Source organism: Salvelinus fontinalis, chromosome 13 (genome assembly GCF_029448725.1).
Source record: "Salvelinus fontinalis isolate EN_2023a chromosome 13, ASM2944872v1, whole genome shotgun sequence".
NCBI classification, from domain to species: Eukaryota; Metazoa; Chordata; class Actinopteri; order Salmoniformes; family Salmonidae; genus Salvelinus; species Salvelinus fontinalis.
Window position 1 is genome coordinate 50319603 of NC_074677.1, and position 26589 is coordinate 50346191.

At 43.1% G+C, this 26589-nt stretch overlaps 1 protein-coding gene across 1 annotated transcript in view; it reads right to left on the bottom strand.

Annotated features, from left to right (window-relative positions):
* LOC129868880 (nuclear protein AMMECR1-like) overlaps positions 1-23197 on the bottom strand; it is a 34202-nt gene extending 11005 nt beyond the window's left edge. The window contains exons 1-2 of the mRNA XM_055943202.1: positions 21226-23197; positions 8446-8556 (exon numbers count right to left, since the gene is read on the bottom strand). Coding sequence (XP_055799177.1) covers positions 8446-8556; positions 21226-21671 — 557 coding nt within the window. The 5' untranslated portion in view covers positions 21672-23197. The remainder of the gene's footprint in view (positions 1-8445; positions 8557-21225) is intronic.
* Positions 23198-26589: the final 3392 nt, after the last annotated feature.

Sequence of the window (26589 nt, forward strand, 5' to 3'; positions counted from 1 at the left end):
GTGACACACTCAATATGGAAGTGGTCCGAAGAATCGGATGCTAAGCTACAGAACTGTTTCACTAGCACAGACTGGAATATGTTCCGGGATTCATCCGATAGCATTGAGGAGTTTACCACATCCGTCACCGGCTTCATTAATAAGTGCATCGACGACGTAGTCCCCACAGTGACCGTACATACATATCCCAACCAGAAGCCATTGATTACAGGCAACATCCGCAATGAGCTAAAGACTAGAGCTGGCAGTTTCAAGGAATGGGACACTAATCCGGATGCTTGTAAGAAATCCCGCTACACCCTCCGACGAACCATCAAACAGGCAAAGCATCAATACAGGACTAAGATCGACTCTTACTACACCGATTGACGCTAGTCGGATGTGGCAGAGCTTGCAAAGTATCACGGATTACAAAAGGGAAACCCAGCCCCGAGCTGCCCAGTGACGCAAGCCTACCACACAAGCTAAATGCCTTCTATGCTCAATTCGAGTGGCAAAGCAACACTGAACTATGCATGAGAGCACCAGCTGTTCTGGGAAACTGTGCTCTCCGTAGCAGGATCACACATTGTCTGACAGTAAGACTTTTTTAACAAGTTAATATTCACAAGACCGCAGGGTCCGACGGATTACCAGGACACGTATTCAGAACATGCGCTGACCAGCTGGCAAGTGTCTTCACTTCACATTTTTAACCTCTCCCTGACCCAGTCTGTAATCCCAACATGTTTCAAAGAGAACACCATAGTCCCTGTGCCCAAGAACGCCATGGTAAACTTCCTAGATGACTACCGCCCGTAGCACTCACATCTGTAGCCATGAAATGCTTTGAAAGGCTGGTCATGGCTCACATCAACACCATCATCCCAGAAACCCTGGACGCACTCCAATATGCATACCGCCCCAACATATCCAAGGATTGACGCAATCTCTATTGCACTCCAACACTGCCTTTTCCCATCTGGACAAAAGGAACACCTACGTGAGAATTCTGTTCATTGACTACAGCTCAGCTTTCAACATCATAGTGCCCTCCAAGCTCATCACTAAGCTAAGGACCCTGGAACTGAACATCTCCCTCCACAACTGGATCCTGGACTTCCTGGCGGGACTCCCCCAGGTGGTAAGGATTGGCAACAATACATTCGCCCCGCTGACCCTCAACGCAGGGGCCCCTCAGGGGTGCGTGCTTAGTCTCTTCCTGTACTCCCTGTTCACCCATGACTGTGTGGCCATGCACGACTCCAACACCATCATTAAGTTTGCCGACGACACAACGGTGGTAGGCCTGATCAACTTCGACGAGACAGCCAAAAGGGAGGAGGTCAGATACCTGGCAGTGTGGTGCCAGGTCATCCTCTTCCACAACGTGAGCAAGACAAAGGAGCTGATCGTGGACTACAGGAAAAGGAAGGCCGAGTGCACCCCCATTCACGTCGACAGGGCTGTAATGGAGCAGGTCGAGAGCTTCATGTTCCTTGGTGTCCGCATCACTAAGGAACTATCATGGTCCAAACACACCCAAGCAGTCGTGAAGAGGGCACGACAACGCCTATTCCCCCTCAGGAGGCTGAAGAGGGCACGACAACGCCTATTCCCCCTCAGGAGGCTGAAGAGATTTGGCAAGGGACCTCAGCTCCTCAAAAACGTTTACAGCTGCACCATCGAGAGAATACTGACTGGTTGCATCCCCGCTTGGTATGGCAACTGCTCGGCATACAGAGGGTAGTGCGTACACCCCAGTACCTCACTGGGGCCAAGCTTCCTGCCATCCAGGACGTCTATACCAGGCGGTGTCAGAGGAAGGCCCTAAAGATGTCAGACTGTTCTCTGCTACAAGCGGCACCATAGCGCTTCTACCCCAAAGCCATAAGGCCAAACGGACTATTTGCATTGACCCCCTTATTTTATTCTTATACATAGCTTAGTTTTGGTACTGACACTCTTGCACAGGCTCGATGTACACTCACTGGACTCTAACCACAAACACACACTGACACTCCACTGCTGCTACTCTGTTTACTATTTATGCCTTGTCACTTTACCCCTACCTACATGTACATATTAAATCAATTACCTCGACAAGCTCGTACCCATTAACTTGTATATAGCCTTGTTATCGCTATTTTATTACAATTTTTCCTTTAGGTTATTCAGCAAATTCTTACTTTTTAAAAACTCTGCATTCTTGGTTAAGGGCTCGTAAGTAAGCATTTCACGGTAATACCTGTGGCATTCGGCGCATGTGACAAATACAATTTGATTTGATTACAGGGTCAGCTAAGGCGGAGTGCAGGGAACACATTTCTGTGTATATGTGAGTATCATTTCGTCCATTGAGAAAGACAACACAGCACCCAACTACAGAACAAACAGCTAAGCCTCAACTAAAACACTTGAGGCTACAATCTAAACTCAAGAGCATTCAGCTGGTCATCCTTCATCACCCAGAGGCCCTTGGCAACAAATTACACATCCCCTACGAGTCAGGCCCTCCCAATATCTGTCCTTTCTCGTGTTTCACTGGCCCCTCCATTTCCTGTGTTAACAACATGGTTAATGGCGAGGTGGGTGGAAAACATTATCATTTTCGTCACGATAAACAGGATTATAGACAGTCCACCCACATTCTATAATGTCCTGACCAGCTATGACATCGACTCTAAGAGTCTCAGTGGCTAAACAACAGCCATGGCTGGAGAAATTATTCTAATGCCCGTGTTGCATCCATTCTCTGCAGCTCCCTTGAAAGATTCCATGGGAGAGAGGGGAATGCTTCGTGCTGCTGGTGGCAGAGCAGCAGATCAAACTGATTGATTAGAGGGGCAGGGTTGGCAAATATTCCTCAGACAGTAGACTCAATATGGATGCACACACAAACATTGCCCACATACCTCTGGAACTACAGGAGAGTAGTGAGGCTTACCCTCAGTATCAGATGAGTCATTAAACAAATAAACCTGTAGTTTTCCTGAGCTGACCCTTTTATCCAAATAGTATTAAGCCAAGCCTGTGTTTCACACATACTCACGTTTATAAGTTACATTTAGGCCTATAGCTGAATACAAACAACACTGCATCCACTAAGTTGATGTGTCCACATTCCTTTGCTGGTGCAGTCATCACCAGTTCCAGTACTAGCAGAGAGAGAGGGGAGTACAACAGGGACGTGATAAGTCTGCCTGGCTGGTAGTTTCAGAGCACGAGGGCCGTCTACTAAAACAAACCGATGATCTAACTCTCTACAAAATGGCTGCTCTGGACAGCACGCATAACACATTACAGAGACACAACATGCTTTGTAAGATCCTCTACCAGTGAGAGGTGGAGCAGGATACTAAGCAGTTTATTCTCTACAGACCTACGCTGCTGAGGCTCATCCATAAAACACAGTATAATAACAGATGGATGCCAAACAGTGATCCGATTGTCATCTATCAACTAAATATTTTAATATGTTTAATACCGGTTGCTACAATGAATGGATCTATGGTCCCAAAGATAAATGACGGAAGTGATGAGAGAATTGATGAGCTTGACCCCCCCAAACGTGGTCAGTTACTTCATAGTATATATAAAACAGTACAGCAAACACACACTAATGTATGACATTCCTACGGTGCATGACAGATCATTGGGTGGGTGAAGCTTTGCAGCAAGGCCCTTTTGACACGAAAGCAGATCACGTGAGGAACACACATAGACAGAGAAACATTGAAACCGCTTGTACCCAGCCACTATAACATGAATGCATTCTTTAATGAATTGTTTGCTCCTCTGTCTCATCCCAGCCACAGATGTATAAACACACACACAAACAACACAGTAATCAACTGCATCCTCTCTCTCCCTCACTGTGGGCCAGCGAGGCCATCAGAATGGTTAACGCTCGCTAACCCTGACAAAGATGTTTAAGATATAATATGACTAAAACAATAACCAAATGTAATACACTTTGCATAAAATTAGATACCGCCTTATTTCCTTTTACTGTTGCTTGTACAACGATAAAGTTTGATCATAAAGTTACTGGTTCTCCCCTCCCCCCTGCAGTAAGCTAGTTATTTGGTCTTTAGCCAGCATGGAACAAAAGCATGGGGGATAGTTGCCCGATACTCTGACACTGTTGTAGTGTCATTACATCAAGAGACATGCCAAAAGGGAGAATCATACAAACTTCTTTTTTATTTTTTTTTACCTTTAAATAATTAGGCAAGTCAGTTAAGAACAAATTCTTATTTTCAATGACGGACTAGGAACAGTGACAGAACGACAGATTTGTACCTTGTCAGCTCGGGGATTTGAACTTGCAACCTTTCGGTTACTAGTCCAACGCTCTAACCACTAGGCTACCCTGCCGCCCCGGCATCATTGATTGACATCATTGATTGTCACACACACTACAAGTCAAAAGTCAAGACCAACCTACTCATTCAAGGGTTTTTCTTTATTTGTACTATTTTCTACTTTGTAGAATAATAATGAAGATATCAAAACTATGGAATAACACATATGGAATCATGTAGTAACCAAAAAAGTGTTATACAAATATATTTGGATTTGTTTATTTTAGATTGTTCATTGATGACAGCTTTGCGTGTGCAAAGAAGAATCTCAAATATATTTTGATTTGTTTAACACTTTCTTGGTTACTACATGATTCCATGTGTGTTATTTCATAGCTTTGATGTCTTCACTATTATTCTACAATGCAGAAAATAAACTCAGCAAAAAAAGAAATGTCCTCTCACTGTCAACTGCGTAAATATTGTATATATTGTGTAAATATTTGTGTGAACATAAGATTCATCAACTGAGACATAAACTGGACAAGTTCCACAGACATGTGACTAACAGAAATTGAATAATGTGTCTTGTCCCTTGAATGAGTAGGTGGGTCTGAACTTTTGACTGGTACTGTATATGTGAAAGTATGTGGACACCCCTTCAAATGAGTGGATTCGGCTATTTCAGCCACACTCGTTGCTGAGAGGTGTATAAAAATCGTGCACACAGCCATGCAATCTCCATAAACAAACACTGGCAATAGAATGGCCTTACTGAAGAGCTCAATAGCTTTCAACGTGGCACTGTCATAGGATGACACCTTTCCAACAAGTCAGTTTGTCAAATTTGGTAGGCCACACAAGTGAGAATCTAGAAGAAAAAAGAAACGCACACCTATGTAGGCGAGGTGCTGGCTAGCGGAGTAGAAAACTAGAAAATAAAGGAGAGCCGCACACTCTAGGAGCTCAGATGCAAAAATATTTAATTACCAACGTTTCGACAGGCAAGCTGTCTTCATCAGGGTACCCTGATGAAGACAGCTTGCCTGTCGAAACGTTGGTAATTAAATATTTTTGCATCTGAGCTCCTAGAGTGTGCGGCTCTCCTTTATTTTCTAGGCCACACAAGTGCACAGAACGGGACTGACAAGTGCTGAAGCATGTAAAACCGTCTGTCCTCAGTTGCAACACTCACTACCGAGTTCCAAACTGCCTCTGGAAGCAACATCAGCACAATAACTGTTGATCGGGAGCTTCATCCTGGAAATGTACCCAGACGCTCACCTGTACAGCAAGCGGTTCCCAGAACTAACAGGACCCTGAACAGCTTCTACCCCCAAGCTATAAGACAGTTATTTACAAACTATTAGCTACCCGGAATATCTGCACTAAGTCTTTTGACTCATCACATAAGCTGCTGTTACTGATTATTATCTATCCCGGTGCCTAGTCACTTTATCCCTACCTATATGTACATATCTACCTCTACCTCGTACCCCTGCGTATATAGCCAAGTTATCATTACTTATTGTGTATTTATTCTATGTGTTATGATTATTTATTTTTTTACATTTCAACTTCTTTTTTTTCTTTTTTATTGTTGGGAAGTAAGCATTTCACTTTAAGTCTACCCCTTTCTTTCACAAAGCATGTGACAAATAAAATTTGATTTGAAAGTAAAATTGTCCAAGATGACCTACCTAGTAAGCTTGATAAACACTGCTGACAATTCTGTTTGGGCTAGTTAGCTAAATTATATGGTCAACATTGTCTATATTGATGCTGTTAACCAAACACGATAAACTAATAATTTGCGAAAACAATGTGAGCTGCTTTGTGTATCAGCAGATTTCCTTGAGATAATCTCGCAGCAACACTGGGTCCATGTTGCTTGATAATAACCAAGTCAAGGTGAGCTCCCCCGCCACATTAGCCCAGTCTGTCCTTTCAGACTTCCTGGTAGTTTGACATGAGAGAATAAGTACTTTTTCTCAAATGTTGAACATTTTAAATCAGACAAATTGTGTGTGTGATGTTTTAGTCACACAAAAGGCTATTTTACATGTCAATCAGAATGACTGTTGGGGCCCTTTAAACAGGCAAAGCTGCATCTGAACTGGCCATGACAGTGTAAATGAGTTACATACATGTCTGAGAGCCAGGCTGAGCACTGAGCAGCATCTCTCAGGGAGGTAAAACCTTCCTGGAAGTCCCTGGGGCTGTTCCTCCTCTGGATGTGCATGTGTTGCATGATTTATTCAGCACCAAATGTCCTTTGACGTACACATAACTGAAAACACACACACTCAAGCTCCTTGTTACAGTTTGGTATATGGTAAGAGTGGGAGGGGTGTTCTGTAGAATTGCTGAGGTATAGCCTAAATTCCCGAAACATTAACTGGATAATTATAGGACATGGCTTACTTGGTACAATAGCGGCTTCCAGGCAACTGTATAATAATCATTCTCGCCCTCAGCCATGGACATTCTCCTCTTTGAAAGCATTATTTAAAACATTGGTTTCAAAAAGGTATCAGCAGCAGAGGCGAACCACAATTGTTTGTTGGGAGGATTGAAAAAGCACAGTCAGAAACGAACTGTGTGTTTGACACAATAACATCTTCCTAAGCATGCATTCTGTTCTGCCTGGTGAGATTATGGCATTGTGAGATCTTCAAATTTGAATAATAATGAGATCTCCCTGGAATGCAGCTGGAGGGAAAAGTGTCTGAAAACAAAAAACGACCATGGGTTAAGTTAGCACGAGCTCTGAGACAGAAAGTAAAGCTGCCCTGTCTGTTCGGCTCAGCAAAATACATGATCAGATACAGCTATTTTCAGACAAACAAGCTAGAAAATCATAGCATAATTACTTTTGCATGTAAAACATGAAGGATTATCCTTCTTTTGATCAAAGAAGACAGTAATATTTATAACATTACTGTTAGAGTTGAATATAAAAAGGCCCCCTTTTTCCCCAGAAGAAACCCAAGCCTCACTAATGACATTCGTGTGAAGGCATTCATACTGAGTGAAGAAAACCCTCAGCTTTACTGGCATCCTCATCTGGACGCTTCGCCCTGTTTTCTGGTTCCCCCTGACAACACGCTGCTCTCCCCCTCTAAAAACGAAAAAGAAAACGGGAGGGCTGAAATTTGTGGTACCTAGGTACAGTTTAGTCCACAGAAGAAACTTTAAAAAGCATTATCCTTGAACCTTGACTACCTACGATGAACTTAAAAAACAAAAGCTACGGGAAACTCTGCATGTCAACTAAAAAAAATTGTTTTGTTGCTGAAATGCTATTGTAAGGGCTTCTATGTTATCAGATCAAATAAATGAATTGATTTTGTCGAGTCCAACTTGACATTTGCTGTAACAGCAGAAAGATTGATCTCTCTGTTGCAGTGCATCACCTCCTCTGTAGGCCTCAGTGTGGAATCATCCTAGCAACAGCGCTGGCCAATAGGAGGCTGGCAGGAGTCTTAACTTGTAGCCAATAGGAGCCCAGTTCCGGATGTCAGTGTGTGTCTGTGAGTGAGTGTGTATGTCACTCTATGTGTGTGAGAAAGCAATAGAGAGCTACAGCTCAGCCTTACGTGCACCCCCTCCCCTGCCCATTCAAACAGTCATTTGTTCCTGTCCAGCTGGTATGCCGTTTGTCCCCGATCAATGAGCCCTTTCCTTACATAATCCAACAAAGCAGAATTGTTACTCTGATGGTGGGGGTCTTTCAGTGACGGAATAATAAGAACAAACACAAAAGACAAATCCACTTCACACCCAGATATTTATTTTTTTACTTCAATACCACAAAAAGGATTTGTCATCATCCCTCATTCCCTTCCTCTATGTTGTTGTTCATGCCTATGAGGCAAAAGTGTGACAGTCAGCCAGTCCCTCCGGAGATATCCCAGCAGACTACAGGGAGATAACACAGACAAGGTGCGTCTGCTAGCGCCTACACTCGTCTCCCCCGTCACTGCTCACCACCCTCCGCCTCATAGCGCTTGACGGGTCGGAACCAGCTGCTCTACTTTTATCTTCCACTGAGGGAGACTTTTGTTTGGAGAACAAGCCTGACTGCAGTGGTTTAGCCTAAAGGAAAGAGCAGTACAGGCTTGGACCTCTGGGCATGATGATCAAGAGAGAGGCTTACCTGGTAAGGGTGTACTCCCTGAGTCCTGAGTGCAGGTTCATGGCAGAAAATGTACCTATACATCCCCTCAACCGCTTGTCTCTGCCTATTTTCCATGTGACGAACAGCGGGCTGAAAGAGAAGGGAAGACAATGTTGGGACCTTTAGAGTTGAACACATTAGAACATCATGTAAAAACTAGGCCTACCCTCTATTGGGTGTTCATTTGAAGATTCAGGACCCACTTAGGGTTGAGAAAAACAATTGAGACAATATTTACATTGATTTCTCACATTCCTAGTGGTGATATTGGACACCGACAAAGGGTTTTCCTCACCTAACATTTCACTGACACATATTGATTGACAACGTGTAGCGAGTACTAAAAATAAGATGGCTACATTCTGTTATATACTGAACAAAAATAAATGCAACATGGAACAAATCCAAAGATTATACTGAGTTAGTTAAATTAAGGAAATCAGTCAAAAATAAATGTAAATAAATTGAAATAAATGTATTAGGCCGTAATCTATGGATTTCCCATGACCGGCAAAACAAATATGCATCTGTTGGTCACAGATACACTATACATACAAAAATATATGGACACCCCTTCAAATTAGTGGATTCGGCTTTTTCAGCCACACCCGTTGCTGACCGGTGTATACAACCGAGCACACCGCCATGCAATCTCCATAGACAAACACTGGCAGTAGAATGACCCGTAATGAAGAGCTCAGTGACTTTCAACGTGGCACTGTCATAGGATGCCACCTTCTTTATAAGTCAGTTCAAATTTCTGCCCTGCTAGAGCTGCCCGGTCAATTGTACGTGCTGTTACTATGAAGTGGAAACGTCTAGGAGCAACAACAGCTCAGCCGCAAAGTGGTAGGCCACACAAGCTCAGAGAACAGGACCACCGAGGGCTGAAGTGTGTAAAAATCGTTTGTCCTCGGTTGCAACACTCACTACCTCTGGAAGCAACGTCTGCACAAGAAGTGTTCGTCGGGAGCTTCATGAAATGGGTTTCTATGGCCTATTTCTATTTGCCTCATGCAGCGTGACACATCTCCTCCAAAGAGTTGATAAGGCTGTTGATTGCAGCCTGTGGAATGTTGTCCCACTCCTCTTTTTTTTTTTTTTTTTTTTTTCGTTATTTTACCAGGTAAGTTGACTGAGAACACGTTCTCATTTGCAGCAACGACCTGGGGAATAGTTACAGGGGTGAGGAGGGGGATGAATGAGCCAATTGTAAACTGGGGATTATTAGGTGACCATGATGGTTTGATGGCCAGATTGGGAATGTAGCCAGGACACCGGGGTTAACACCCCTACTCTTACGATAAGTGCCATGGGATCTTTAATGACCTCAGAGAGTCAGGACACCCGTTTAACGTCCCATCCGAAAGACGGCACCCTATACAGGACAGTGTCCCCAATCACTGCCCTGGGGCATTGGGATATTTTTTAGACCAGAGGAAAGAGTGCCTCCTACTGGCCCTCCAACACCACTTCCAGCAGCATCTGGTCTCCCATCCAGGGACTGACCAGGACCAACCCTGCTTAGCTTCAGAAGCAAGCCAGTAGTGGTATGCAGGGTGCTGCTCTTCAATGGCTATGCGAAGTTGCTGGATATTTGCATAAACTGGAACACGCTGTTGTACACGTTGATCCTGAGCATCCCAAACATGTTCAATTGGTGACATGTCTGGTGAGTATGCAGGCCATGGAAGAACTGGAATTTTTTCAGCTTCCAGGAATTATATACAGATCCTTGCGACACGGGGCCGTGCATTATCATGCTGAAACATGAGGTGATGGTGGCGGATGAATGGCACAACAATGGGCCTCAGGATCTCATTACAATATCTATGTGCATTCAAATTGCTAAAGATGAAATGCAATTGTGTTCGTTGTCCGTAGCTAATGCCAGTCCATACCATAACCCCACCGCCACCATGGAGCACTCTGTTCACAACGTTGACATCAGCAAACCACTAGCCATACACGTGGTCTGCGGTTGAGGCCGGTTGGACGTACTGCCAAATTCTCTAAAATGACGGAGGCGGCTTATGGTAAAATAAATTAACATTCAATTCTCGGGCAACAGCTCTGGTGGACATTCCTGCAGTCAGCATGCCAATTGCGCACTCCCTCAACTTGCGACATCTGTGGCACTGTGTTGTGTGACAAAATTGCACATTTTAGTGTGGCCTTTTATTGTCCCTATCACACGGTGCACCTGTGTACTGATCATGCTGTTTCATCAGCTTCTTGATATGCCACACCTTTCAGGTGGATGGATTCTCTTGGCAAAGGAAAAATGCTCACTAACAGGGATATAAACACATTTGTGTACCACATTTTTGAGAAATAAGCTTTGTGTGTATGGAACACTTCTGGGATATTTTATTTCAGCTCATGAAACATGGTACCAACACGTGTTGTATTTACATTTTTGTTCAGTGTATTTTGCTGTTAGAGAGATCATCCCTGTTTTACATTCAGGTGTTCTCTGGATAAAAAAAGTTACAATTTTCCTTCAAAGCAGCTCTGTGGCTGTGAAAACCTGTACAGTTTACTCTGTCCTCTAATTACGGCCATTTGGACTTAGTCAGCACCACATTTCGAGCTCGACTGCCCATTGGGAGACAAAATCCATTTGAGACAGACAGACAAATGAGGCAGCAGTCAAGAACATTTCCTTGCACCAACCGATATACTACTTTGCCTTTCCTGTAAACTGATCGCCTTGCTATGGTTAGTCTCTTGCCAACAAAACACTAAAACATACATGTTTAACACATCAACACAAGATCCTCATATGCAGGAAATACTGCAGATTAGGGTGTCCAACTAATCCACTAAAAGCCTGGCAGCAGCTCCACCTCTTTGCCCTAAAATCACAAGACCTTTTCTCAATAAACCCCAGGATTACTGTCGCTAGCTAAGTATATACACACACACAGCATATCAAAAGAAATATATAGCCCAACACAAAAGGCAGACCCTTGCCTAGGTTAATACACTATGTTTGTACAGACATTACTAAGTCACAATCTGGGCAGATAGGAAGACGATGAAAGGGTTCCAGCCTCATTCACAGCTAAGCAGATGTCTATGATCAGAGCTGAGTATAAATAGGCATCTCCAGTCTACAGTATCAACTTAGTTCTCCAGAAGAAGATACAGCTGTTGAACACAGCAACTTGTAGAGGTAGATATGTATTTCATGATGACCATTGTAAAGAGAGGGCCAGAAAAATGAATTAGAACTATTCTTAATATCAACGCCTTTGAGGTTCATGACTTCATGTACATGACCAGAAGTATGTGGACACCTGCTCGTCAAACACCTCATTCCAAAATCATGGGCATTAATATGGAGTTGGTCCCCCCTTTACTGCTATAACAGCCCCCACTATTCTAGGAAGGCTTTCTACTAGATGTTGAAACATTGCTGAGGGACTTGCTTTCATTTAGCCACAAGAGCAGTCAAGTTCTTCCACACTGATCTCAACAAACCATATCTGTATGGACCTTGCTTTGTGCACAGGGGCATTGTCGTTGGAACCACAGAATCGTCTAGAATGTATGCCGTAGCATTAAGATTTCACTTAAATTGAACTAAGGGGCCTAGTCCGAACCATGGAAAACAACCCCAGACCATTATTCCTCTTCCACCAAACTTTACAGTTGACACTATGCATTGGGGCAGGTAGCGTTTTCCTTGCATTTGCCAAATCCAGATTCTTCCGTTGGACTGCCAGATGGTGAAGCGTGATTCATCACTCCAGAGAACGAGAACAGATGATTTTTACGCACTATGCGCTTCAGCCCTCGTCTGTCCCGTTCTGTGAGCTTGTGTGGCTTACCACTTCACAGCTGAGCTGTTGTTGCTTCTACACGTTTCCACTTCACAATAACAGCCCTTACAGTTGACCGGGGCAGCTCTAGCAGGACAGAAATTTGACAAACTGACTTGTTGTAATGGTGGCATCCTGTGATGGTGCCACGTTGAAAGTCACTGAGCTCTTCAGTAAGGCCATTCTACTGACAATGTATTGTCTGTGGAGATTGCATGGCTGTGTGCTCGATTTTATACACCTATCAGCAACAGGTGTGTCTGAAAAAGCCAAATCCACTCATTTGAAAGGGTGTCCACATACTTTTGTGTGTATATATATATATATATATATATATATATAGTGTATATTTAAAAGCCAGGGCAATGCATGGGGGAGGGAGGAAAGATGGTCTTGGGAGAGAAAATTATACAGAGTGAGGAAAGGAGGTGTTGCTTACTAATCAACCTTTTTATCAGCAAGATTTGTTTAGAGAGAGGACTAGCTGTCGCCATTGGCGTCGGCTAACGGGGATCCGAATAATCAAAACTGAGGAGCAGCCAATCTACATTTAAATCCACTCCTCTCTGGACTGCACAGACCGCACTCGATAAGTGTCTGAAAAAAACAGAACAGTGGACAACCACTTCACAGTGACCTTCAGTCTGAAAGAAGACTGGAGATAGGTAGGAGAGAGAGCGAGAGACTGCACAACAGAAAAATCTGTCAGAGTGAGTGTGTGTGAGAGACGGATGTGTCGCATAAACATGCTTGAGAGAGGGGGAAACGAAAGACAGATTGATGTCAGTCGATCCTAATAAGAAGTGATCTCTGGAGAGGCAGACAGACAACTTTAGCTCTGATGTAATGGGATGACTTCAGAGAGACAAGTTCCTCCAGACAGCCAGTCAGTGAGTCAGTCAGGCTAGCCTGCAGCTCCCTCAAGATGAATCGCTTTTAATCTGGCCGAGGAACCCCTTGGCAAACAAGGTGAGCAGCAGCCTGAGAGAGGCCGTGGTGTGAGCCAAATGGGAAAACGAAGGCAGAGGCAAGGACAGCCAACAAGAGCTTCAGTTGTTGCCCCAAGCACCACTCTGAGGGGTGAAAGAACATATTTATCAATAGTCTTCCACTGGTCTGACAAAAGCAGGAGTTCCATTTCAAAACTGAAATTATTTTTTCAGTTAGAACATTTGTCTATCAGATATTTTCCTGACAAGAATTAATGATGGGTCTCATGAGTGAGCGGTCGGTCAGTTGTGCCTGCTAAGTAAACCTTCTTCTATGGTGTGTGTTCTGGAGGGATGGGTCGACGGAGTACATTTTTGACATGCAGCCAGGGTTGATGGGTTCAGCGTGTTAAAAAAAGCCAGACTCGTGCGAGTAAACACTGATTTCTATTAATAAACTGCTGATGAATCAAATCACACCACGAGGTCTAAGCAAACGAAAATCTGTCTAAAACCCCATGGTGGAGCGATGAAAATTGTTTTAAAAAGGGACAATAGGGCAGATATGAAAGGGAGACTGCGAAGTAGGCCTGTGTTTAAATAGGCTAGAAACCAGAAAATCGTCTTCAATGTTCAGGCAGGTATCAACCGAGCAGCATGATGGTCTTTCTGTCCACTGAAGATGTACATTCAGATGCTGTAACGCTATTCTCTGGGCACCTATAAAAAGGTGCTCATCGCGCTATTCAGGCTTTTTCCTCTCGCTCTACTCTCCCAGATGTCCCACTCGGTTCAGTGTGCCAATTCTGAACAGTAATTCCAGCCTGCCGGCCACATACTAAAGAGTTGTCCTATCGCATCATGTGCCATACTGTGACCTTGACGGTTCCACTCATCACCCATTCCCCACACACCCACAGCCAACGCTATCCTCACATACCATACCAACCCCCACCCCGACTGTTCTTTATGTCTGAAGAGTGAAGAGGAGACATCCTCAATGGTTTCAATTAAATGACGTGTAAAAGGGTGATCCATCACTTCCCATTTGGTATTCATCCATTGCCAACTCGGGCACACAAACACATTGGGATGGAATCCAATCGGAGAACCAACTTCCTGCACTGCAGAGGTCAAACTCTGAGGACACGCCATGTCTCTGCAAAGTACATCAAACAAAGGATGCTTTTAAAAAGCTTTGTCAAGCATATTTAACTGTGCCCAGTTAGTCACACAGTCTTAATTTAAAGCAGTAAGTCAAACACAGGGAAAGCCTACACATTAGTTCAGATATAGGTTTTATGTCATCACATCCTGTTTTAAGAGTTGATTCAAATCCTTTGCTCTGTACCAATCAGCCCATAAAAAGAAGGCCCGTGCCATCCCAAACAGTGGAAACAGTAGAAAAAGTTGCAGGGGCGTTTTCATGCGCATTGCTACATCTGGAGCCCAGTTCACACAGCCACCTTCACACTGCAGACCGACTACTAATCAGTCCTGATGACATCAGTCACAATTGCACATTACACTACAATCCCAGGCCCAGTGCCAGCTTTCACACTGTGTGTGTGTGTGTGGGGGGGGGGGGGGGGGGGGGGGGGGGCGACTATTCAGGAGATTCAATATTGTTGTATTGGCTCAGTATCTACCAAGTTGAGAAAATAGTTGTAAGTCACATGCATGCACATATTACACTCCCTTGGCTACTAATGTATGGGTCACAAGAGGAGCTGGTGTTGTGGGCAGGAGTGTGTGAAGAGATCAGATGGGGGATGGGAGGGACTGGTGTCATATTCCTCACATCAGTTCATCAAGCAGAAACAACCAGGCCCAGTACAACTAACACATTCTAGTAGTCTAGAATAAACCAAGCTGGAGGCTTGAGGTACAAGGGTAAATTTAACGTTCATTTAAGCCCCGGCAGAGCAGCTTTATTATACAACCATGGTTATGGGCCATGCCCAGAAGACAGCAACATTTACATTTACATTTAAGTCATTTAGCAGACGCTCTTATCCAGAGCGACTTACAAGTACATACATTCATACTTTTTTGTACTGGCCCCCCGTGGGAATCGAACCCACAACCCTGGCGTTGCAAGCGCCATGCTCTACCAACTGAGCCACACGGGACAGCAACAACTCTCTTCCTCCTGGAGCTGGTCCCGCCCACCTGATCAGGTGAATCCTCCTGGTGGTAAACGCACTCGCCTGGATGGATCAGACTACTCGCGTCTCCGTTTTGGACTTACGGGCTAACGCAAGTGGGGGTACATTTGGAGAGGACCTGAGTGCAATCTCAACACAGCGAAAGCCCTTGCTATTCAATACGAACATTAGCATAAAGATGTCAACTGCGTTAAAATAGATAGAAACAGCGGGGCTTTCAGTTCATTGTCTTCATAGATGGACAGAGACTGCAGACAGCACTCTATATTAGGACCATACTCATGTCAGAACCGATTGGAGGGGCTGGAACCGTGTGTATTCTGTTGCCTCCTGCAAACAACCACCTCAGGTTGATCAATTTCACATTTAAAAATATATAACCTTAAAAAAATATATGAATATATGAGATGCCTTCTACTGAAGAAAAACAGCCCAACATGAGCTGAGTGGACGAAACATTAGGAACACCTTACTGATATTGAGTTCCACCCCCTTTTGCCCCCAGAACAGCCACACGGATTCTACAAGTTGTTTAAAGCGTTCCACTGGGATGCTGGCCAATGTCGACTCCAATGCTTCCAACAGTTCGCTGGATGTCCTTTGGGTGGTGGACCATTTTTGATACAAACGGGAAATTGTTGAGCGTGAAAAACCCAGCTGCATTGTAGTTCTTAACACAAACCGGTATGCCTGCACCTACTACCATAGCCCGTTCAAAGGCACTTAAATATTTTGTCTTGCCCATTCACCGTCTGAATGACACACATACACAATCCATGCCTCAATTGTCTCAAGGCTTAAACATCCTTCTTTAACCTGTCTCCCCCCCTTCATCTACACTGATTGAAGTGGATTTAACAAGTGACATCAATAAAGGATCATAGCTTTAACCTGGATTCACCTGGTCAGTCTGTCATGGGAAGAGCAGGTGTTCATAATGCTATATACTCAAGTGTATTTTTGTTCAGGTTTTGTTTAGTCTTTCCAGAACAGCGGAACTGGATATAAAATGATCATTTCACGGGGGAATTTCCCTTTGAAGGAAAATAAAAGGCTGGGTTTCCAACCTCCTCCAACCCCTCCCATCTACCACTCCATGCTTGGATTTTCAGTCCCATTTCCTGACATCAGGCAGAACTTTCCTTTGACCTCTAAATCCAGAGACAGTGGGCATCAGACAGATCAACGGATTACAGTGCATTATCCCCATGGCCCTGAGCACTAGCTGCTTCATGTCACACTCAAAGAACATACTGATTCAGACTATTCTTCTTCTGCATCGTGCTTGGGTGAATACGGAGTATGACAACATACACAAGATGTTGGTTAGCATTACACACTAGCTGAAAACTGGACTTCAGAATCAAGGGAAAATACCCTTCAATTCAATAGACCAATAGCAACCCGGATACTCTCACTAATATGTATGTATGTATGTACGTATGTATGTACACACACACATACACATTAAACTCTCATTCAAGAAATCCCTGTGCGTGTAAACTGAGAAATGAGATCACATGTCCAACTGTCAACCAATTGCTCTACTCCTCCTCTATCCAACATTACAAAAATGGGAAGCATATACTTTCATGTGATCTGGCGTATGCATTTGTGTGAGAGGGAGAGGAGAGATAAATATGTTATATGCACTCTTTCCCTTACATACCTATAGAAACGTCAGGCAACTTCCAAAAGGAATGCTGATAAAAGGTAGGATGCACAAACCTGTATCTAGAGTGCATTTGGAAAGTATTGTGTGTAGAGTGATGAGGGGAAACTATTTAATCAATTTTCGAATAAGGCTGTAACGTAACAAAATGTGGGAAAAGTCCAGGGGTCTGAATACTTTCTGAAGGCACTGTATGAGATATTATGGCAAATGCTGTGCGCCTAACAAAAATATCTCAAAAAGACTTGACGCATAACAATGTTTTGAGCTGCATGTTGATGTATGGATGTACTATAAAGAAGAAAACAATGTTGAATTAAATGGCATCGATAGTTTGTCTCCAGGCCTCCCATTTATGAAGTTTCAAACATCTAGAAATACATAGGATAATGGACAGCATGTTCATTTTACTTTCAAATGAAGGCACAGCAGCGCTAGCATTCTAGTTAATAGAGTGTAGACAGAATCACCGTGAAATGTATATGGTAGCAACAATGCTGAAATGCATCAATGATTTTGGGGCCATTTGGGGTTTTGTGCGAAAGTGGTCAAACCTGTTTTTTGACTAGCAGGACATATAAGAAACAATATGTCAAAAGATACAAAATTATCACAAATGACTAAGGTATTATTTGGGGTGGTGACGCGACCACAATATTCTATCCTTTATTCATATATTACCACAACAGAATGTATTCATCCCAACACATTTAAACTGCAAAAAGGCAGCTCAGACATATTTGGTTTGAAAATTACTTAACTGCTAAAATATGGTTTTGCACACTAGTATGCAGAGAATACCTCTGAGTTATCTATCTGTAATGGCCAATTACCATTTGAACAGCCTTAGAGGAGAAAAGTACATTCACATCGCAATAGAAATAGCATCTCAATGTTTACTGTGAGCAAGGCCACCATGAAAACAGCCCCCTAAAGCCACACTGGCTATTAGGTTGCCAGTAATAACTGATGACAATGGAAGGGAAAGGGGAAACCTAAATCAACGACTAAATACATTCAACCAAAAAGTGTCTTCCGCATTTAACCCAACCCCTCAAATCAGAGAGATGCAGGGGGCTGCCTTAAATCGACATCATCAGCGCCTGGGGAGAAGTTGTTGTTGGGCGTTGACGTTCTTGTTCAAGGGCAGAAAGGAAGATTTTTCCACCTTTCCAGCACGGGGATTCTAACCAGCGACCTTTTACTGTTACTGGCCCAACGCTCCTAACTGCTAGGCTATCTGCCGCCCCAATTACGTAGGCCTAACTAAGTGTGTAGGCTAAACTGGTGCCAGGAACACCAAGGGTCCCCCACACCACAAAAACAATTTTGGCGCACCAACCCTGTAATTTCGAAATGTGGTTGTGCATCAGCAGTTCTCCTCTTGTTATGTCAGTCACTGACAGTCAATTAATTAGCCCATGTCATTTTAAAGATCGCTACGTAAATTAGCTGGCTAGACTATCTAAACCTTGTAGTAATCATTGCTGAATTACTGACCGAGCACCCAAGGCATAGAGGCCCTGACCTCCAGGGGGCCCCTATTGTATTTGTTCGTCACTCAGATGGCATAAGTCATGGTAAAATATAGCATAAGACGTATTTTGTCTTCCAAGTCAGTAATTGAGGAAGTATCGCCAAGTAAAAAGGTTGGTCGAAAATTCTCTGTGCTACACTTAATATTACCTACCTAATAAAATGCTTATCGGCCAGCTGGAACAGTAATAATGGTCTGACTAGGCAATATTTTTAATAGCTAGCCTACCTTATGCCTTGAGTTTAGGACAACTGTATTGCACTATCATAACCCAAAACAAAGGTTGTAGGCTATTAATCCATTGTTTGTGTTATGTCTTTGTAAACAAGCAATGTACAGTATAGCAATGTACAGTATTGATTAAATTTCACTATAAAATCAAATTTATCAACACAATAAAATAAAAAAATAAAAAATTTGCAATACACATCCTATCAGCACCTAGGTATTGTGATATCTTGAGGTCCCAGGCAATTCCCAGCCCTAGTGCACATGGTTCACATTTTCTTTGAGTTTTGAATAAAATCTCTGGGGTTGCCAAATCTACCTACAGTCAATTTGTACTTAGAGGCTTTAACTTAACACATATGTGGAAAAATACCTTTTATAAAATAATTATGTTTTGCGTGAGAATACAACAGCTTGCTCCAGGGTTCAGTGTCAGCGGTTTGACAAATAAAGTAACGGAATGCCCAATCTAACAAAATAAAATATCTGTTGGCATGAGTTACTGGCTTGGTTACTCGCTTTAAGCGAACTACCATAGCTAGTGTCCGGTTGAACTAGCTAGCAAGCCAACTTCTTAAAGAGTAAACCTGCAGTTTAAACGATAACAAACCAACCATACTTCCAACCCGTTTCATTTAACCCAATGAGTCCCACTGTAAAGTGTTGGAAGTCCAACCCCTTTCAAACATTGTGTGTTTAAGCTCAAGACTTATGGGTAACATTGAATTAGTCAATTTCTTCTGCATCCATAGATACCAACCATCAGCCTGTGTGATTAACGGGAGCTGAGCTAGCGCTGTGTTTGTGAGAAAAGGGCAGATCCCGAAAGGGGCCCTGGGCCGGGTCTTTTTACAAAAATGTCTGTAAAGTCCGAATGATGTTTACTATAAACTATTAAAAAAGATCTATGAAAAGCAGAGACTGCAACAAAAACACAAATGTTTTGCTCTACGAGCTACACAACAGTCGTTAGAAGGTTAGGGGTTATTCTACATAGAAGATCAAAGGAAATCCCAGGAAAAAGTGCTATTATCTCATAGAGCAATACGTATGAGATCTCCTAAGCCTGTGTTAACCTCAAACCTTATTTTCGGTGTTTATTACAAAACCCTATTCTTTCGCCATTCATTTTTTCCCCATAGGGATGGCCGAACGAACCAGAGGTAACTCATTTCCGGGTTTTATGACTGCAAGCTGGCGAGCTCTATAAACCAACATAGTTGCTGTCGCAAACTCCACACAGTTGTCACTGACTAGTTGGGTATTAATTTCCCGGTGAGCAAACTATTTCTGTACTTACAGCATTCTTATAAATACATTTTAAATCAGGTTTTCTGGAACATATTTTTTTATTGACATTTCTCACTAAAACTCAAGAATGCAACTATTTGTGTGTTATACTTGTTGTCCTGAAGGAAGAAAAATGTAAACATGGGCTGGACATACAGATAAATGAAAATCAAATATTTGCTGGGGTCTCGGTACTGATAGGGTTAATAAAAGATGAGTGATGGGGCTGGAGAAATGTAACCACTCAAATTCATAGACAGCTATTGATAAAAGGTCTGACCATCATTGATAACAAATGTATAGTTTTAAGCATGTTTTGTGGCCATGCAGTGTTAGTTTAGATTTACTTTGTTTACAAACATTGCCGTAAAACAAACTTATATTTTGGGTTCTGGTGGGGTATGACAGTTGATCTAAGCTCATACGGTATTTCTAAGTTATATTCTTCAGGAATCAATGGGTGCATAATTCATTTATTAGTCCAAAAATTTACTTAGCAACTGCAGATGTCCCCTTTAAAGTTTCCCTGGCTGAGGTATGCTAGCTCGCTAACCTGAATGCTGGCTGCTCAGACAGCGGCAACTAGCGCGCTAGCCATATAGCTAACAAACACATTCGCTATCAACGTTCTAGATCTCTATGTTAGATGACGGAATAGAATCTAGAATAGATACAATGACAAAAACACCACGCGCTGTGTGGGGTGTTCCAAACTTTCTCAACTGGGAAGTTGCAACGCTCGCCCTTCCTGGCTACCAAGCTAACTTAGCCATTAATGCTAACTAGCTACTTTTTTTCTTTGTTGAGCTAGCTAGCTAGCAGACGTTAGCTAGCATCCATGAGCACCACACCACCTAGTGAAAATAACTTATTTATCCAAGTAGCAGCAGCAATATATTAACTTCCCAACGTTGCATAATTCAAATAACAGACTGTGTTATTAAACTACCACATTGTAATTGTTTCGTTATCGTATGTAACTGGCTGGCTAGCTAAGAACATTAGATACTACTAGTTATCTTAACTAGACAGTCGATGATAATGTTCACAATAGCACCGGTAGTTAACTACCAAGCTAGCTGGCTAACAACATAATAATATAACTTACTAGGGATCGTTTGTAAACCTGGGTGTTCGGGGAGGTTGGTATCCATACAGATGGCAATAAAGCACGTCGAAACAGAAGCAGCACATCTCCGCTGAAACAACCATCTTCCTGCCTCCACTTCCCGAACCACATCCCGGGCTAAGATTCGGGGAGATGCCAGTTGAGTTGTAGCCTCCTGGGGCTGGGGACAATGCGTTGGTGCTACTACTACTACCCCCAGGACCCCCCAGGCCGTTCACTCGATTCATGCTCCCTGCCACCACAGTCGAGGAGGAACCAATCCCCAAGTCCGAGCCACAATGTCCAGTCCCTACCACCCCGTTACCCGCACCCACCCCGCCAGGACCCCCCGACCCGGGGGATCCCGACAGCTTCTGCTTCTTCACCCCGCAGCACCCAGCCGCCATCTTGGAACAATCTGCACCGACACACCGCTTCCGACCCATCACCGTCAACGCGGGAGGGGTGGGTGGAAACGCGGACCAGACGTAAAAATCCCACTGCGTTAATACGTATGATGGACAATGTCCCACTTTCCCTTTTTGTCGGGCGACGTTATATTCGATATAAAGAGACCGCAATGTCACCCTAACTCTGCCTTTAAAAAACACGTGCCTTACGCAAAATCCGTAAGTGTTTTCCTTTAGAAAACAGCACTGGACCAATTCAAACGTTTCGATTGATCTCAGATATTGTCCAAAATACAGGCAGGCCTCTTCGGAACACGATAACCACCGAAGTGATTTCACAAAGCAATCTTTCTCTCGAATGATACAGGAACTAATTCACTAGCTACCCAACAGAGAGACCACAGAGTTTGAGACAGTTAGCTAGCTAATTAGCTAGTTAACTAGACAGCCAGTAGCCAGATGTGGAGCTGTGACAGCTACTGCACTGCACCCCCAGCAACACAGAGAATCCTTTTTGTGTGGGAGTCGGGAGCTTGAGTACGCAGGACCCATACGCTTTAGCACGAATAGTACATTACGCTTCGCACCATGTAGTTTAACATTGCACCAGATGTTTACTTTCATCCGAACTTCTTGTTAGACAACTGACCCAATGTGTTGCAGCTCCAAACGTCAAGTCGACGCAAAGTAAAATGGCATTTGGCTATGCAGTTTGATCCATCATCAGACAGCGTCAGCGCTGACCAAGTAATTTCAACAAACCAGCTGATCAGTTTGCACCTGTATTTTGTGTCAGTTCTCGGACAGTTTCAAAAATCTTATTTAAACCCCAGCGTCATATCAGCGCTGAAAGTTTGCTGTAGATTTGTTTTGGACCTTGTCATCCGTTGAATGTAATACATGTTGATAGAGCAGCATTCTATTCCAACTCTGAAATCCCCGGGGTTTGGTTACTCTAGCTCCTCACAGCGGCTACCATTAGCCTGATAGCTTCTGTGATGTTCGGGGGGGGAATGTGATCATCTGTAGTCACTGATATTCACAGCGATAGAACACGGGTTAGTAAAAAATATCTTTCGTATTCTCAACGCCGAAATAAAATCCAGGAAATGTTTTGAAATCGTTTCCTACGCATAATGCGTATAGTCTCACAGTATCTTCTGTCTGTCAAATCTGAATTCTTGCTGCGAATTACGCAAAAAAATTGCTGCGTGGGCTATCCACCTCAGCTTCTAATCAGCTCGGCCTCAACTGCGTAAGGATATATATTTTACCATTTATGCTTCGTTAGACAATTTGTATGCGTCTTCTCTAAGAGAAAGAAAACATGCATCCCTTCAAATAAATGTCGTTGTAGTCGGATAATGTTCTGTCAGCCATTCTCGCCTGCCATGAAGTCACATCAGCTGCAGTTAATGTCTCTGCTACCCTCCAGAATCGACTTGCCGCGCCAGGGATTTTGGAATAGCAGACTTGGAAATTTGATTCGATTGCTCTCACAATACCATATCAAAATGGGAAACACTCTTTTCATGCCACTTCGATATCGAAGTGTCTTTTTCGTAGAGGGTTCGGAGAATTTATGCAGCAGGTTAGAATAATTAACGTGGCAGGTTGGATAGGATACTGAGGTTAAGGTTAGGAAAAGGTTTAGCGAAAATTATATCCTAATCTGCTACGAAAATCACTTTGTATCGAAGTTGCGTGAAAAGTGACATATAAAAATACCAATGTAGGCTACACCAAATATTGCTTGAACCCCTCCATGCTGTTTAAGTAACCAATCACAATGTCAGAGTTCCTCTTTATTTCATTGGTGTTATAGGCAGGTACAGTGTAATACTTAGTGTAACGTAAAGTGGTACATAGACATACCTGCCTGGTTTTAGGCTATAAATGAACCAGCGTTACAGTGGTGCCGGTGTTATGCTGAAAATCATACTTTCGGTTCTGCCAGTTGTTGGGGTTGCAGCAGGTGTGAACTAGTTATCTAATGAGTTCTAGCCCGTCATGCAATGACATCACCTCCCTTAAACCTGAAGTCGTGTCGTCGTTACGAACTAGAGTCAGCGGGACAGGGACGGATCAGTTTTATATTGGGAAAGTGTCCTTATAATTTACTCAACAGATGACAACAGTAAGATCACAACACCCAAAACCCCTTCTATCATAATGTAAGTGATAGTGATACCAAGGTCAGACAGTGACATGCTTGCCCTAAAAGTATAGGTATACTTCACTGCAGATGGCTAGCTGCTTGAGTCAGTCCTTAAAATGGAGGATGACAGCGAGGTTTCTCAGCGCTCAGCAGATAAAGACGCAGCAGGTTTGGAGAGAACACATGCAGAGCCCTCTAAACTGCTAGGCTGAATTAATTATCAGCTTGAAGCCCCCAATCCTTTTGCACCGTATTGCCCATCTTCATTTGAACTACTGTATATTGCAAATAGTTATTTGCGAGAGCAGCAAACTATACTTGCCACAATGAGCTGGCCACCCCCTGGTCCCAGAACAAATCATTGATTGAGAAGTTATTGGTATTTTTGGAAGTTTGTCTCATCTGTAGTCAGATTAGAATCCTGATATGACAGTGTGATAGCCCAATGAAATGTTTCTACATGCACAAGTGATGAATTAGCAAGATGATTGGAGTAGAATTGTACTCAATGAAGTATACACTGAGTTTACAAAACATGTCTTTCCATGACAGACTGACCAGGTGAATCCATGTGAAAGCTATGATCCCTTATTGATGTTATTTGTTAAATCTAAAATCAATGGAGAAGAAGGGGAGGAGACAGGTTAAGAAGGATTTGAAGCCTTGATACAATCGAGACATGGATTGTGTATGTGTTTCATTCAGAGCGTGAATGGGCAAGACAAAAGATTTAACTGCCTTTGAACTGGGTATGGTAGTACATACCAGGCGCACCGGTTTGTGTCAAGTACTGCAACACTGCTGGGTTTTTCACACCCAACAGTTTCCCGTCTGTATCAAGAATGGTCCACCTCCCAAAGAACATCTTAAAAGGGGGAGGTTGTAAGCCGAAGAACACCATCCCAAACGTGAAGCACCGGGGTGGCATCGTCATGTTGTGGGGGTGCTTTGCTGCAGGAGGGACTGGTGCACTTCCAAAAATAGATGGCATCATGAGGAAAATTACGTGGATATATTGAAGCAACATCTCAAGACATCCGTCAGGAAGTTAAAGCTTGGTCGCAAATGGGTCTTCCAAATGGACAATAACCCCAGGCATACTTCCAAAGTTGTGGCAAAATGGCTTAAGGACAACAAAGTCAAGGTATTGGAGTGGCTATCACAAAGCCCTGACCTCAATCCCATAGAAAAGTTGTGGGCAGAACTAAAAAAGCGTGTGCAAGTAAGGAGGCCTACAAACCCGACTCAGTTACACTAGCTGTCAGGAGGAATGGGCCAAAATTCACCCAACTTATTGTGGGAAGCATGTGGAAGGCTACCCGACACGTTTGACCCAAGTTAAACAATTTAAAGGCAATGCTACCAAATACTAATTGAGTGTATGTAAACTTCTGACCCACTGGGAATGTGATGAAATAAATGAAAGCTGAAATGAATAATTCTCTACTATTATTCTGACCTTTCACATTCTTAAAATAAAAGTGATGATCCTAACTGATCTAAAACAAGGAATTTTTACTTGGATTAAATGTCAGGAATCGTGAAAAACGGAGTTTAAATGTATTTGGCTAAGGTGTATGTAAACTTCCGACTTCAACTGCATATACACATTTGGAAGGTGAACCTTCGCCGCACTATGATGTCTTGAGCGCTCTGGAGCAGGTTTTCATCAAGGATCTCTCTGTACTCTGTTCCGTTCATCTTTCCCTCGATCCTGCCACTGAAAAACATCCCCACAGCATGCTGCCACCACCATGCTTCACCGTAAAGATGGTGCCAGGTTTCCTCCAGATGTGACACTTGGCATTCAGGCCAAATAGTTCAATCTTGGTTTCATCAGACCAGAGAATCTTGTTTCTCATGGTGGTAGAATCTTTAGGTGCCCTTTGGCAAACACCAAGCGGGCTGTCATGTGTCTTTTACTGAGTGGCTTCGGTCTGGCCACTACCATAAAGGCCTGATTGGTGAAGTGCTGCAGAGATGGCAGAACCTTCCAGAAGGACAACCATCTCCAAAGAGGAACTCTGGAGCTCTGTCAGAGTAACCATTGGGTTCTTGGTCACTAACCTGACTAAGGTCCTTCTCCCCCGATTGCTCAGTTTGGATGGGTGGCCAGCTCTAGGAAGTTTTGGTTGTTCCAAACTTCTTCCATTTAAGAATGATGGAGGCCACTGTGTTCTTGAGGACCTTCAATGCTGCAGACATTTTTTGGTACCCTTCCCCAAAGTCCTGTCTCGGAGCTCTACGGACAATTCCTTCGACCTTAAGGCTTGGTTTTTGCTGACATGCACTGTCAACTGTGGGTCCTTATATAGGCAGGTGTGTGCCTTTCCAAATCATGTCCAGTCAATTTAATTTACCACAGGTGGACTCCAATCAAGTTGTAGCAACATCTCAAGGATGATCAATGGAAACAGGATGCACCTGAGCTCAATTTCGAGTTAAAGGGTCTGAACACTTAAGTAGATATAGTATGTTTGTTATTTTTAATACATTTGCAAACTTTTCTAAAAACCTGTTTTTGCTTTGTCATTATGGAGTATTATCGATTTGAGGATTAAAAAAATAAATAATTTAGAATAAGGCTGTAACGTAACAAAATATGGAAAAAGTCAAGGGGTCTGAATATTTTCCGAAGGCACCTTATATTGTCCCATAAAATAATCTGTACTACACCTAGAATTTCTTCCCTATGTGGAAGATAGGTGAATTGCACCAGTACTAGGCTGCATTCAAAACAAAATCTCCCCCATATATAAATTCATTTGGTGACCCATACCACTGATTTAGAGGGTG